The 15,457-nt window shown below is 39.8% G+C and overlaps 1 protein-coding gene across 4 annotated transcripts in view; it reads right to left on the reverse strand.

Annotated features, from left to right (window-relative positions):
- COMMD10 (COMM domain containing 10) overlaps window positions 1-15,366 on the reverse strand; it is a 123,221-nt gene extending 107,855 nt beyond the window's left edge. For 3 of the 4 annotated variants that reach the window (XM_021380113.1, XM_021380115.1, XM_021380114.1), the window contains exons 1-4: window positions 15,268-15,366; window positions 15,013-15,103; window positions 13,364-13,474; window positions 10,119-10,274 (exon numbers count right to left, since the gene is read on the reverse strand). In XM_021380113.1, the coding sequence (XP_021235788.1) occupies window positions 10,119-10,274; window positions 13,364-13,474; window positions 15,013-15,103; window positions 15,268-15,299 (390 nt within the window). In that variant the 5' untranslated portion in view covers window positions 15,300-15,366. Of the gene's footprint in view, window positions 1-2,329; window positions 2,407-5,871; window positions 10,095-10,118; window positions 10,275-13,363; window positions 13,475-15,012; window positions 15,104-15,267 lie in introns of those variants that run through there. The other variant, XM_021380116.1, reaches the window with a different exon arrangement.

Genomic DNA, 15,457 nt, shown 5'->3' on the forward strand with positions numbered 1-15,457 from the left:
CAAAGAAGAAATTCAAGCAATCTGACAAATACAATGAGTTTCTACATTGGCTGTCTAAAATGAAAAATACTTTTCCCTTCTTAATTATATATGGATATGTATTTTCAACCATTTAATGAGAAATCAAATAGATGTTTGCTGGCAAGACTTCAGGCTAAGAATACCAAGGAGAAAACAATCAACTTTGCAAGAACCAGTCTATCAGAATCAATGCCTCTGGGAGTGACAGAGTGATATCCAACAGGCACACTGTAGGGATACAACTTCAGAACTGAGAACTGAAGAAAAGAGACTAGGAAAAAAACTCAGTGTGAAAGAATAAAAGTTGTTAAGGACCTTAATTTGAGAAAGGAATATAAGTGGAAGTAATGAGGAAAAAAAAGGGAGAACTTTAAGTGGAAGCAGAATGTCAGAGAATACGTAATGATCTGAAGAGTCTTCCCCAGTAATTCCAATTTCAGCCATTCTAAACTCGTGGAGCGGGGCCAGTATTTTTAAGAATGACGTGTGTGAAGCTGTTAAAATACTCAGATATTTCAGGGGGAAAAGCGAGAATATTTTTCAATTTTGAGTTTTTGAGATATCCTGAAATAACTTTTCCTGCCTTTAGCTGCACCCACAAAGACTTTTCTTTTAAATGGGAAACTTGAATTTTCATATAAATTATTCACTCACGGAAGTTGAAGCTCTCAGAAGGTCAGCCAATATGATAACAACTAATTATGGGAACTACAAAAAAAACAAACAGCACTGCTCCCACCAGAACTCACTGATGTGGCAGAAACACTTCTTAGCATTATTGCCAAAGGGCTCCTCGCGTTACACGTGGTCATGTTTGAAAATCAAATGCATGATATAATTGTTCAGTAATTTTGGTGACGTGATATTTGAAGGATCCATATCGAACACTGCTTTCCATTTCTGTACGAAAGGAAGATTTTAATTGTCTGCTGGCTTTTAGTTTTTCTGTTTTTTTAAAAGAAGGACAGCAAAACCTCCCAGTAACATAGGCCTTTTGAGACAGCAAAAGATTTCCATTAACCTAAAGTTGCCAAGGGCCTCCCAAAACTTGAGTGCTGTGTACTGATGAGAATTTTAAAACAAACTGATCTTGTTGTCCACAGTAAGAATTAAGAGCCAATAACAGCAACCTTGAAAACAATTAGATCACACTGTTGAGATTGACAAGAACAGTGTACTAACGAAATTACGGTGCAACGCTATGCCTTATTCGTCCAGTTCATAATCCAGTCCCATTGGCTTCTAGTGACATCATTACTAATTCGAGCACAACTGAAAATAAATCTTAATATTCTTACTGAAAACTCAAGTCTTGGCACAGATCTGAGCACTTCTAATAGTACTATTTCTTCTGTGGTCTTAGCAGTGCTGAAGGACTTGATTAATAAGGAGATTTCTACTTGTGGTTACATGCAGCTTCCTGCGGCACAGAATACCATTTTAGAATTGCATAGATGAGAACTAACATTCAACTCTCCTTACATTAAGGCAATACTCAGCCCACTCAAGGCAGTTTACATGGATCTGTCGTTATTTTTTTCCACAGTCAAGCTGATTAATTTTAGCACAGGCTGAAGCAGTGTCATTGGCTTCATTTCCACAAGGTTTTGGTGGTTTGCTTGTTTTGCTGTGGGATGGTGGTGGTGGTGTTTTTTGTTTTGCTTTGCTTTAAGCCACACCATAGAATGCCATAAAAACTCATTACTGACTTAGTCTTTACAGGTATCATAGAAAATAACCATCTTCTGGGGAAAACAAACTATTGGAGAAAAAGTGGGAAGGCTGAAGTAATATAGAAATTAGTTTCACGCTCTGCTGGTGGATCACTCCACCTATTTGATTTTCAAATACTATAATTTTTATTTTGAGAAGTCTGTCAGTTCAAAATGATATAATACCTATGACAGCTTAGATATTACTGAACAGGATCTTATGTTTTTTGTATCCTGAAGAAAAAGGTGCTCTTGCTTTTTTTTATAGCATTTTCCATTCAAAACTTAATTAATACACAGGTAATATTAGTATTTTTCAGAATTATATTCTACTCATCTATTTCTACCAAATGTAATACATCTGTAACAGCATTACATCAGTTTATGCACAGCAACTTCACTTCATCAATGCTGGAATGCTCTATTAATTTAAAGACTATTCTAATAAAGTCTAAAGTAAATACAGATAATTTAAGATTACAAATTCTAAGCTTTAACTATTGTTATGAATAAGTAACAAATACTATAGGAAAGAGCATGATAGAACAACTGGATTTATATCTCAGAAATAAGCAATCTGAAGAGGAAAACCCAACCTCCAAGTCCAGAGAGGCAGTAAAAATATGCACCAGGAGTATCCATACAGAAAAAGACGGTTGATTGGCTCTGCTACCTAGCAGAAGAATAGATAGAAAAATGTTATGGAGGGAAAATGAAGTCAGGCTGATTTTAAACAGATATACGGCACATTTTTATCAGCCACAAAAATGCACTGGAAATTACCTGTCGCTTCATGTCCCGAAATCATAACCAGACTCTCCTTTTCAAAAGCATTTACATATTAAAGGAAAAAATTACAATCTGTATTACAAAAGATGCTAAATGAGATGAGCATTGTATTCCATTCTAAATTAGAACAGCTATTTTGTGTGTAGAAATGGAACAACTGTTTCAGATGTTTTTAAATGTTCTCAGAATGTACCTCCTATCCCCTATCATGTACACTTACTTGGCAGAGAAAAGAAAAGGGTAAGAAAGACAGGAAAAATCTCCTTTAAAAAATCCTGAAGAAGCAGTACCTAAAAAACTGTATATTATTAAAGTACCTAATAACAATGTTAGGCGAGTGGAAGATTAAAGAGACTCAGCTGTGCTGTAGCTGGCTTTCAAAATAAATCTCAGCAGGTATAAAACTGTGTCTTTATTCCATCTTTCATCATCTGAGTTCTCTTTGCTACTACCTGTGATGACATTGCATCACGCAAGTTGGCTCACAATTCAATGCGACAATACCCATAGGGACAACACTGTACTATGACCTCTGCTTGTCACTGTAAGAAGGATTAGAGGAGCAAAAACTAACCAGAACCTGACAGATGCTTTATTACTGCTTAAACTGTATTCCTGTTTATTTCGCATTTCTTCCAATATCGGAACGAAATTTTTCCCCAAAACATGCACAGACCCAGTTCTCTTCTTTTTCCTAACTGCCTTAGGACACGTATCATAGAATGCTATTTCTACAGACTAGCCAGCATTTAGCAGAGGGAATTCAGTGTATTTACACTACAAATAAACCCCTTAACAAGACCAGTTTTGGAGAAAATTACTTTCAGAATTTTTCCCATAAGGCCTCAAACAGGCAGTCAACATACAGAATTGACAGCTCTGTCAAGAGTCTGAGGTGTCTAATTACACTAGTTGCATTCCCACACATCATTATTTTAAGTAATGCTATCTCAATGCCATAAAAAACTTCCCCTTGCTTGGCAACATAGGACTCTGCCTTTTTTATTATGCATATTTTAGAGATACCGCAGTTTTCCAAAACAAGAAGCCTATGAGGAATATAGCTCGACTTGCCTTTTAGAACAGATAGACTTAGAGAGTAGCAAAAAATGCACACAGAACATAGTAAGGGTGGTGTTTTTGTTTGTTTAGTTGGTTTTGTTTTTAGAGGGGCGATGGTAGAGGAAAGTAAAGAAATCAATGAAAAATTGCCATGAGAATTCAGAGTGAACTTTACTAAAAAGCTTGCTCTTCATAGCAGAGAGGAAAGGCATTTTAATCTCAACAATGTGTCCTAATTTCTAAACTGACACATTACCAAGATTTAAAAACTGTATCAGACTTATCGCTGACCTGTCATTCAATTAAGAATTAAGGTCATATTAAGAATTAATTAAGGTCAAATTAAGAATTAAGGTCAAATTAAGAATTAAGGTCAAATTAAGAATATCTTCCAACAAACCCTGACTCAAATACGACCATTCCAACTGGTAAGGAATGCATCATCCAGCAGAAATAATATAGTAAAGGGACTACCATACTAGTAAAGATTCAAAGAACTAATTAATGCAACAGGAGACTATACATAATTAATCACACTGGGCAGCTGAAGACTGAATATGTATACAGTTCAGTGAATGAAAATGAAAGGATGAAGTGAAAAAATAAATACTTTTACGCAGTATAGCTTTATGTCTACATTTTTTATTCATCTCTCAGGCCAACAGGTTCCTATCAACCAAGCAGCCTGCATCAAAAAAATTCAAAGACGTCAGCTCAAAAAAGAACATCTTTTTCTAACAATTAGGAGAAGTTTTCAATACGTCAAAGAGGAGATTAATATTCTTCACCTAGGAAATACTTATTCTGTTGTAATAATAAACTCAATTTGGCCTGTAATCTTAATGAAGCTATCAGCGAGTGCATTACCACCTACACATGTGGCATAGAAGTGACAGAATTAGAACTCAGAATACTACCATACCTTACCAGTAAGAAAGGAATCTGGTTTAAGAGAAACAAACACATAAACACAAGTGAACAGTCCACAAGAAGTTACTTCCCCCTAACAGCTAGTGACCTGAAGTCCAGAAATGAAAACAGAAATGAAAGATCATGCCCGGTCCTCCTCGGCTACCCATGGAACTCGGGCCAATCAGCCACATCTTAATCCTTAGAAAGTTCTGGAACAACTAATCCTGGAAGCCATTGCCAGGAGCATGAACATGACTTGGAGTAGCCAGCAAGGGGCCCACACTGGGGAAGTCATGCACTAAGGCTTTTGATGTCTCCCTTCACACCAGACAAAATGATGAAATATGGCGGGATGAGTGACACTACGGCAGACTGAAAACTGCCTGAACAGCCAGGCTCAGAGCACGGCAATCAGCGGCACAATGCGTAGCTGTAGGCCACTAACTAGTAGCGTGCCCACAGATCAACACTGGGTCCTGTTCTGTTTAATATCTTCATTAATGATGAATGGGATGATAGGGTTGAGTAAGCATGTCCAACCCGCGGCCTGGGCCAGGCGCTAGTAACATGCTCTGCCTCCTGCCACTGCACCATCATGGTGGCAGCTCTTCCCTGCTGTGCAGCCCAGCCCAGCCCCGGGTATGCACCCATCACTAAGCAACAACCAAAACACTGGACCAAGACAAGTCCTTAACTCAAGGTGACCCAGACAAGCAAAAAGGTTAGACACCCATGGAGTATCACAGAATCATAGAATCATGGGAGTAGAGCACACTGGTAGCAAGTCCACAGATGACAAAAAAATGGTAGGAAGTGGCTGATAAGCGAAAGGCTCATGCTGCCATATAGAGGGATCTCAACAAACTGGAGAAACGGGCTGACAGGATTCTCTTGAAGTTCAGCAAGGAGAAGTGCCAAGTCCAGCACCTGGGTCAGAACAACCCCAGACACCAGTACATTCTGGTGGTACCCAGCTGGAAAGCTGCTTGGTAGGAAAGGAACCAAGGGTTCTGGTAGAACCCGAGGTGAACATGATGAGCCTGCAGTGTGCCCTTGCCTCCAAGAAGGCTCATGGTGTCCTGAGCTGAATTAGGCAAAGTGTGATCACACCCCTCTACTTAGCTCTAGTCAGGCCCCACTGAGAGTGCTGGGTCCAGTTTTTGGCCCTAGACACGCACATACTGGAAAGAGTCCAGCAAAGGGCCACAAAGATGATGAAAGGACAGGAGAATCTCTACTGCGAGGAAAAGCTCAGACAGCTGGAATTGTTTAGCCAGCAGAAGAGAAGGCTCAGAGGAGATTTTATCAATATATATAAAGACCTGAAATGGGTGCACAAAGAGGACTGATTCAGGGTCTTTCTAGTGGTACTTACTGACAGAAGAGGCAATGGACACAAACCGAAACACAAGAGGTTCCATCTGAATGCCTGGAAGCACTTCTGTACTGCACAGGTGACAGGGCACTGGCAGAGGTTTCCCAGGCAGGTTAAGGAGCATCCCTTCTTGCAGATCTTCAAAGGCTGCCCAGACACAGTCCTGGGCAATCCTCTCCAGGCAGCCGTGCCTCAGCATGGGGGTTGGTCCAGACGATCTCCAGAGGTCCCTTCCAATCTCAGCTATCTTGCAATGACATTGCTAACAGCTCCGACAAAAGAACTGTCATTTTGTTTTCACATTTAAAATATTCCTTTTGTGAGACAAGTGAGCAAACCAGGAACTTGCACGGAGTCATGTAAACAACTACACTCATAACATACTTATTTGCAGGGCACATTTATGGGATCAACTCTTATAGTTTTAACCATACACACACTGCAAAGAGTATTAGTAATTATGTATAATTACTTTTAAAGAAAGAACCTAATATAATCTCTAAAACCAATTTTAAAATCTAAATTATAAATTTCATCTAAAAACTATCCAATACTAGGTGTTTTTCAGCATACCAACTTTTTTAAAAAGTCAAGAGGTGATTATGACAGTTTAGAGAAAGTTAGCTACTACAATATATCTTAATAAAATATTTTGTCCAATTTCTCAAAGAGAACACAGCAAATAATTGCTAATTTATTATAGAATATAAACTGAAATAAATGAAGGGATCATGTAGCCATCCACTACACTTATAATCTTATGAATTCCATGTAGTGAGATCACAAGTTCTTCCATTTTCTCATGTAATTTTTGAATATTTTCTTATTCATGGCTTATTAGTTGAAAAAATAATTTAGTCAGCAATTAGTTCTGTGGCTTTAATCCTTCACGTAAGGAAATGTTTTCATAAGTTTCATAGTTTTTCACAAAACTGAAGTCTATATGATTAGAATTTTAAAAGGTTTTACAAAACAAACAAAGTAAATTCAAGCTGCTGAAACTCAAACTATACTTTAAGGCCTACATTCACATTCAAACTGACACTCAACTTGCCATCCGGGATAGGGAAAAAAAAAATCCTTTTCACTTTTTCTATTAAGCAAATGTAGAGGCAGTTATCTATGTACCTAAACCTGCTTTCATTCTAAAAGAACAAAAATTATAACAAACAACGGAAATGACAGACAATTTTGCAGTTGCTTTTGTGCAAATATAATTACAAATGACAGTTTAAAAGTCTATACGAATTGCAATACTCTACCAAAATGTAATTCCATTACATGACATGGTGGTGAAGCCACACAGAATATTCAAAGACATATCACGAGCAGAAGTATTGTGTGTTGCAGATCTCATGCAAAACTGCAGACACAAACAGCAATTTTATTCCAGTAGGGTCACAGAAGGTGCAAAGGGTACAAGTTCTAACACAGCTAGAATTACAAATAAACGATGATCACAGGTTTTTGTATTAGTTTCTCATTAGTTGAAAACCCAAGGGCAAAAAACAGACCACTGAATAGCACGTCTCAGTAAAATTCTCAGACATTTGCTTGGCAGAACATCTTCAGAATTGCCTCCCAGTCTGCACACACACGCTGTATTCTGAAAAGTTCACCTTATAAACATCCATGATTTCACTTGGTTTTCAAATTTCACCTCTCAACAGCAAGTCATGCTTGCCATACTGCACCTGGGGCGATTTAAACTCAGGGACTTGTATGCTCGACATTGATAAATGTTATTTCAAAAAGACAGGTCAAAAATTTGTGCTGCTAATTTTTTTTTATTTTTTTTTTTTGCATACTTACATTAGCAGCCACTTACTTGTTTAGGCTCCTGAGTTAACAGAACTTTGCACATCAAGAATCTGCAGTTTCTGAATCTACATGTGTCTAAAATCACCCAGTTTCAGTTTTCCAAAGTTTAAGTACTTTGGAAAAAATCAACTGTAACCTGATTACGAATATCTTCAGTCTCTGCCACTGACAGATTTTGTCTTCTCAAAATGTCTTTTACAACTAAAAGTCTAGAAGCTGCCTGTACTATGTTCTTATTTTGTCAGTGTACCATGCATTCCCTATCAAATTTATTTTCTATGTAAATTTCACTAGCCAAACGGGGTTACAAAAAGTGCAAAAAAACCTCAAATCTTATCCTAGTAAGATTTAAAAAAATGATAAAAATAAAGAAAGAACAATTGAGTCAGTGTTCAACAGTTCTGTCGAACCATTTGATCATGTCTGACATTGATATGCTCTGTTGACACCTCCCTGAAGGCTTATCACAAATAAACAAAGGGATTTTATACCTGCTCATAGATGTACATTTATGCCTAAAGATACAGCGGATCCGACTTCAGCAGCACGTGCCAAAGTTTTAACTGGCAACAGACGCATATGAAGCATGAAAGTTTTCAGCAATTACCCAGATTACAAAATCGAAAGTGGCAGAAGCTCTGAAACAGACTAATTACAGAGAATTAACATTAGATGAACCACCAGCAGTGCCCATGCAGCAGCTCTTCCCCATGGAGCAGCCCAGCCTAGCGCCAGGCATGCACCCATCACTCAGCAGCAAGCAGTGCTGTGTGATCAGCACCGTCTGGGCTGAAACCAGGACACAGGGAGGGCCCACTGCAGCACTGATTCTTCCTCTTGCACCCACCATGTGCACTCTGTCACACCAAAACCCAGCTGTACTACACATGGCATGAGCACGTGCTTGTTGAGCAAAACGCTGTGATTATCAGTACTAACATTTCAACCTACCCACTGGCATCTCAAAAGAAAACAGAAGCCAAAAGAAGAAAAATCGCAAAGGACAAATTTTAAAATAAAAATGGACAGATGAGTACTTTTCTGTAGGTACAAATAATACGGCAGTATGCTTAGTATGAAAGGAAATAGGGTCTGTTTTCAAAGATTACTATTTAAAAAGACATCATATGCTAAAATACGTTGCTAAATTTGATGAATATTAAAGACTATTTCGTAAAGACTAATAGCAGAACTTAAAATATTTTTTTTTAAATGCTAAAAATCAAACAGACTCTGTTAAAAAAGATAGTTAAGTGGTAGTAAATCTGATTGCAAAAAAAAGAAAAAAAATCAAAACCATTTACTGAAGGTGAGCTTATTAAGCAATGTTTGGAAAGCATGGCAGATATAAGTTGTCCTGATAAGAAGCACGGATTTTTCTAAAATCAGTTTGTCTCAGCAGACTGGAACCAGGCAAATCAAAGAAACAGGAAAATCTAATGTAAGAAATTTCGTAAGTAAAGCTCTGGCAATAAATGAAAACAATGATGCTACAGATACAGCTTAACCTGCCATTTTCGTTACGGGTATTGTCACTTATTATAATGTCACTGAAGAAATGGCTTCTGTGGTGCCATTAAAAGACACAACTAAATCTCTTGATTTGTATGAAACAGTAAAAAATACACTAAAGCAATTTTCTTTAACCTTCATCAACATACATGGCAGAGCTACTGATGGCACCCTGGCGATGGTCAGTAAAAAAGATGGACTGTAAGATTAGTAGAAAATGATGCAACTGCCACTGGCAACTCACATTTGATGAAATATCACAGCATCATACATCCAGAAAAATTATGTGCAAAAGTTTTAAAAATGAGCAATGTCATGCAAGTCATCATCAAACCTGTGAATAAAGTCCAAGAGACTGAATCATCACTAGTTCCAGGAGTTCCTTGAAAGTATGGATGCTGATTATGGAGTCATCATTTGCTTTTCTGAAGGAAAGTGGCTAAGTCAGGGTAAAATGCTACAAAGACTTCACGATTTGCCAAGTGAAATCAAGTCCTTTATGGATTGAAAAGGAAAAATTGTGCCAGAATGTGAAGATTAAAAATGGCTCACAGATTTAGCATCTTTGGGAGATTTGACCTCTCCTTTAAATGAGTTAAAAATAAGTCTCCCAGGAGAAAATCACCTTATTTGTGCTACATTTCAAAAAATAACTGCATTCAAAATGAAACAAGTTAAGGCAAACTCATGTTATAGGAAATAAATTGCATAGTTTAAACAGGTATAGCAGCTAAAGTAACACATAACATCTATTTGAGACAACAGAACTTCACTACACCGACCACATGTACCAACTACCTAATAAGTGCCCTTTTTGTTTTCAGCACCTTGCGTTGTCATAAATTTTGTATGTTACACTCATCGCTTTAAAACACAACTATATAGCTTTAATCTCTTAAAAAAATAAAAATTACCTTCTGAGGGGTCAAAACCCTCTGTCTGAACTTTTCAATTGTCTCCTGACCTGCAGCTGCCCATGCACTGGCAAATGCCTCCGCTTTGTCTTGGTCCAGGTGAATGCTTTGCAGCTGTTGTTGCAGTGAAGCAGGCTTCAAATTGTGATAAACAGCCTGTGTAAAGGAAAAATAACTGCTGTTGTTGAAGTAGTGTTCTACAAGTTGCGCCAAACAATTTCCACAATAGTACAGATGGCCTCCACATGCACACAAGATTTTTTACTAGCAGATCTACAATGGGACTGCAAACATTGCATTCATCTTAACCATTTCACTGATGAGATGGAAGAGTGTAACTTTCCCGATCACAACTCAAAATGCAATGATACAAATGACTCAAGACAGACAAACTATGAAAAATTACATATGCAAACCAGACCTGAAATACCATATTAGGTCTTGAGAAACAAGTCCTGTGGCGAGTCAGATAATGGGACTCATTTCAAAAATTGCCCTGTGGATATTTGGGCCAAAGATCATGGCATTGAGTGGATCTATCATATCCCCTATCATGCACCAGCCTCTGGTAAAATCAAACGGTACAATGGGGTTTTAAAAACTGTGTTGAAAGCGATGGGTGGCGGAACATTTAAGCACTGGGAGAAGCATTTGGCAGGAGCCACCTGGTTGGTCAGTACTCGAGGATCTATAAATCAAGATGGTCCTGCCCAATCCAGCTCTCTACATAATGCAGAGGGAGATAAGGTCCCTGTAGTACATGTAAAGAGCATGTTGGGAAAAGTGCTTTGGGTCCTTCCAGCTTCTGGGAAGGGCAAACCCCTCTGTGGCACTGTTTTTGCTCAGGGACTGGGGTTCACTTGGTGGGCGATGCAGAAAAATGGGGATGTTCAGTGAGTACCACAAGGGAATTTGATGCTGGGGGAGTACAGTCAGTAATTCCATGTATGCATATATACATGTGTTTAATGCATGTTAATTATTTGTTTGTATACATGACACAGTGATGTGGAATAAGGGGTGGAATGTCATGGTTTTATGATTTTTGTTATCAGTATTTCACGTCATAACATCATGTAGTGCACGGGGAGTTAAAGACTTAATGCTCCAGTTCCGTGGATTGTCAGTGCTTCCAGGGTACCTTTCACAGAAGAGAACATCTCCCAGAAGACATCACTGTTCCATTTCCATTTTCCACAGAGACTGTGTCCTTCTTTCTGCTCGTCTCTGCAGTGCATGCTCCCTAGCCAATTCATCTCCAGCATTACAGTAAGGCCTTCGGTGTTGAACACTCTCTCATTTTATTTATTAGCTTCAATTCCAATTATATTGTATCATATTGTGTTACCTTGCATTCAGCTAACATATTTCGTAAATCGGTTTTCTCCCTTAGCTCATTGACACTATATTGTTTTTAGGCCCATCTCTCTGTCTTTTACCTTTCCACCCTTCCCTCTTTGCAGATCAAAACTCTGTTACTGAAGTCATGCTTTGAAAGAACAAGCATCAATTCTAAAAAGAGTAGCTATCAACAGAAACACAGAAGAGCCCTTATACAACATGTATTCCACATGGAAACCTTCTTTGGACTAATTAGTACGTTTTGGGGTTTGTTTGTTTGTTTTTTTAATTCTAGAAAGTAAGTCCTAGGACATGCTTTTCTGATTTTTCTACTCATCTCCAGTAACTCCCATACAAATAAAGCAGTCAAGTGAAATTAAAACCAGAGAGGTTGTGTCCAGCTGAGATGAAAATTCAAAATTCCAGTTTGGATCTAACCAGAGTTTTTGTTTTAACTGTTCAGTGGATAGGAGGTACGGGCAGGACTGTGTTCTCTTTTTGATACTGTGGAATATCTTAATTAAGTTAACTAATGTCACGTTGACAGGTGCAAGAAAGACTCAAGCCACCCTGCACACCTGATTAACACCAGTGTGCAAGTCCTACACACAGACTACACTTACTACACTTGCACAGAAATGTAGCAGCAACACTGTAAGTATCACAGTAGCTGAGCTACCTTGTTTACCATGGTTTCCCACTTGAGTGGTGGTTGACTGGCAACCCAAAGCAGAAGCAGAAAACATCCTCCTTTCACAAAACACACAGCTGTACCGACCAGAGCTACAGCAGGTGTTTCTGTTCACCTGCAAGTAAGAGGAAAGACTACACCCCACAATTAGTAACACTTCCTCACAGTCATGCAGGGCTGGTTTCCATCACCTGTATTTATCTTAGCTGGAAAATCACCCCATAAATGCAATGAGTTCAGTATAAATCAGTAAAGTATACAAATGGAAAATCATGCCTCCAAAACATTTGTAGTATACTACAGATACACATTTCCACAAATTATTTTCTATCTTGACATCTATATTTTTAAATCTACAGTCTGATAAAAGATAAGGTAAACTGCATGAGTTTCAACAGGGCCAAGTGTCCGGTCCTGCACTTTGGTCACAATAACCTCAGGCAACCTTACAGGCTTGGGGAGGAGTGGCTGGAAAGCTGCCTGAGAGAAAGGGACCTTGGTGTGCTGATGGACAGTCGGCTGAATATGAGCCAGCGGTGTGCCCAGGTGGCCGAGAAGGCCAATGGCATCCTGGCTTGGATCAGGAATGGGGTGGTGAGCAGGACTAGGGAAGCCATCCTGTCCCTGTACTCGGTATTGGTGAGGCCCCACCTCGAGTACTGTGTTCAGTTTTGGGAACCTCACTGCAAGAAAGACATTGAGGTACTGGAGCAGGTCCAAAGAAGGGCAACAAGGCTGGGGAAGGGCTTGGAGAAAATGCCCTACGAGGAGAGACTGAAGGAACTGGGGCTGTTTAGTCTGGGGAAGAGGAGGCTGAGGGGAGACCTCAATGCTCTCTTCAAATTCCTGAAAGGTGGTTGCAGCGAGAGCAGGGCTGGTCTCTTCTCAATGGTGACAGATGACAGGACAAGGGGAAATGGCCTCAAGCTGCACCACGGGAGGTTTAGGTTGGATATCAAGAAAAACTTAAAAAGGGTTGTTAAGCACTGGAACAGGCTCCCCAGGGAAGTGGTTGAGTCACCATCCCTGAATGTGTTTAAAAACCATTTGGATGTGGTGCTCGGGGACATGATTTAGCGGTGGGTTGTTGGAGTTAGAGTAGTATGGTTAGGTTGCGGTTGGACTTGATGATCTTGAAGGTCTTTTCCAACCTGAGCAATTCTATGATTCTGTGATGTACACTTATCAATTCATAACGATAAAAACAATGTACCTGTTCCAAAATGAATGATATGGCTTCAAGAACTAGATGAAGATCTTGCTTTTCCAGTGAAAAAGCTATTTGAAGTTTTTCTTCTTCCTCTTCACTGAAGCTGGTTTCAGCCTGAAGCACAAGAACGGTTACTGCTGACATTCTGTTTGGCCACCACAAACATACTTGCCAAAACAAAAGCTTTCTCATCATTTTTATATACACTGCATTTGTCTAGTTTTCTTAAATGGAAATAACAAAGTAAAGCCATTTCCAACAGAAAAAAAAAAATCAATCTAATTTATCTCACTGAAATTCAGATTTAGCTTCTTATGAGATATTGTGGCTTTTATCAGGATCACTTGAAATACACCACAAAAAAAAAAAAAAACCTTCTCCTTGTACTTGAGAGCTACTAAGGAAAGATTTATCTTTTGACTACATCAGATCACCATCTGCAATCAACTTTTGTAAGAAAGAAATAAGTGCACTACTTGAATCAGACTCCAAAGAAAACAGGAAGCAAAAGCTGTTGTGTAGTTAATTTTGTATGCTTCCTCCACTCCAGATGCTCCTTTTGAAAAACGCCTTTGCTGTTATAGAGGAAATAAAGCCCTAAGCTAAAGTACACTATTTTGAAAGTCAGATTTAAATATATTCTGTAGTATACCATATTGCTGAAAATACTATAAATGTGCTGTACTTTTAAATACAGCAGTTGTGATTACTACAATAAACAGTAATTTAAATGCAGATATTGTCACCCTTTAAAATGTAATTACTATGCTGCAAACATCAGAATGCCATGTTCTGACCACTCAACAGCCCAAAACAGCAGAACTCTGCAAACAAAAGCAATTAAGCTGTCAGAATAAACAAGGCAATTACACAAAAACTTCAATGATCACAATGTCTACAGGAACAGTATCAAAATGGAAATGTTATCTGAATGATCAGCTGGTAGAAGGAGATGTAGAGCTCCAAGTATCTGCTTTGTTAGGAAAGTAAATTTTCTGAAAGGCTCCAGGGCCTTCATCCCTAGGTCAGGTACTTTGGGAAGGCCAATGGAAAGATCCATGAGATGGGTTTCATCAGCTTAGCTTACTCTTGTCAACCCCCACTCATGTTAAAAGCTACTGATCTGGTATTGAGCACCAAAAGAGTTAGTGATGCTTTCCTGTTACTAACGAGCTAGTATTCACTCAGAACAACTGAGAAACCTCCCCACGATAGCAGCAGCGTCCAAGCCAGCAATTCTGGAAGGGAGAAACCAGAAACAGAATAAAGTAATTAAACAATCCTTGCAGTCCCTGAACTACAGCCTTGAACAAGCTTTTACTTCTACCTGTGCTGTTCTCACCCTACACTGTTTTAGTGCTAGCCTGTATGCGTGCATAAAGCAAACTTCATATTTTGGTTTGGTTTCTTCTGAACACAGAATAAGGAGATATGCAAAAAAGAGAGTCGAAAGAAATCGTCAACAACACCATTCCTGTTTAGTCATTTCTCTTACAGTCCCAAAATTAAAATCCTTTTGACGTTTTGGGACTACGCAGTGAAACTGGCTACTGACTTTTATGTCTAGCGTAAAACAAGCATATCAGTATACGAATGATCGGCAAAGGTGACACAAACGCGTTGCCAAAAAGGTTCCGAGCCGCGCCGCCCACCTTCAGGTGCAGCCTCTGCAGCAGGCGGGACAGCAGGCGCGGGAACCGGCCCGGGTCCACGGCGTTGAGCAGCAGCACGGCCCTGCGAATGCTGCGCGGAAGCAGAGGAGAGGTCAGGCTGCAGCAGGCCCCGCCACCCCGCCCGGCCCCGCAGCGCTCCGCCACGCCGCGCTGCTCTCACCCCGCGGCGGCGCCGGGTCGGGCCGGGCCGGGCGGGGAGCGGCGGTGCCGCCGCAGCCGCCTCCATTCGCGTACCTGTCCGTCTCCGGAACCACGGACGCCGCCATGGCTACCGCTGCCGCCCCGCCCCACGACGGCGGCGGGGCGGGGCGCGGATGGCGCCAGAAGGCGGGCCTGCTGTTCGATCTATGGTCGTGAGCGCCACGTGCAGGAGGGTCAGCTGTGGGCATGGACCGTCATTTATTCCACTGTAACACAGATTGTA

The sequence above is a fragment of the Numida meleagris genome, chromosome Z, assembly GCF_002078875.1.
Source record: "Numida meleagris isolate 19003 breed g44 Domestic line chromosome Z, NumMel1.0, whole genome shotgun sequence".
Classification (NCBI taxonomy): Eukaryota; Metazoa; Chordata; class Aves; order Galliformes; family Numididae; genus Numida; species Numida meleagris.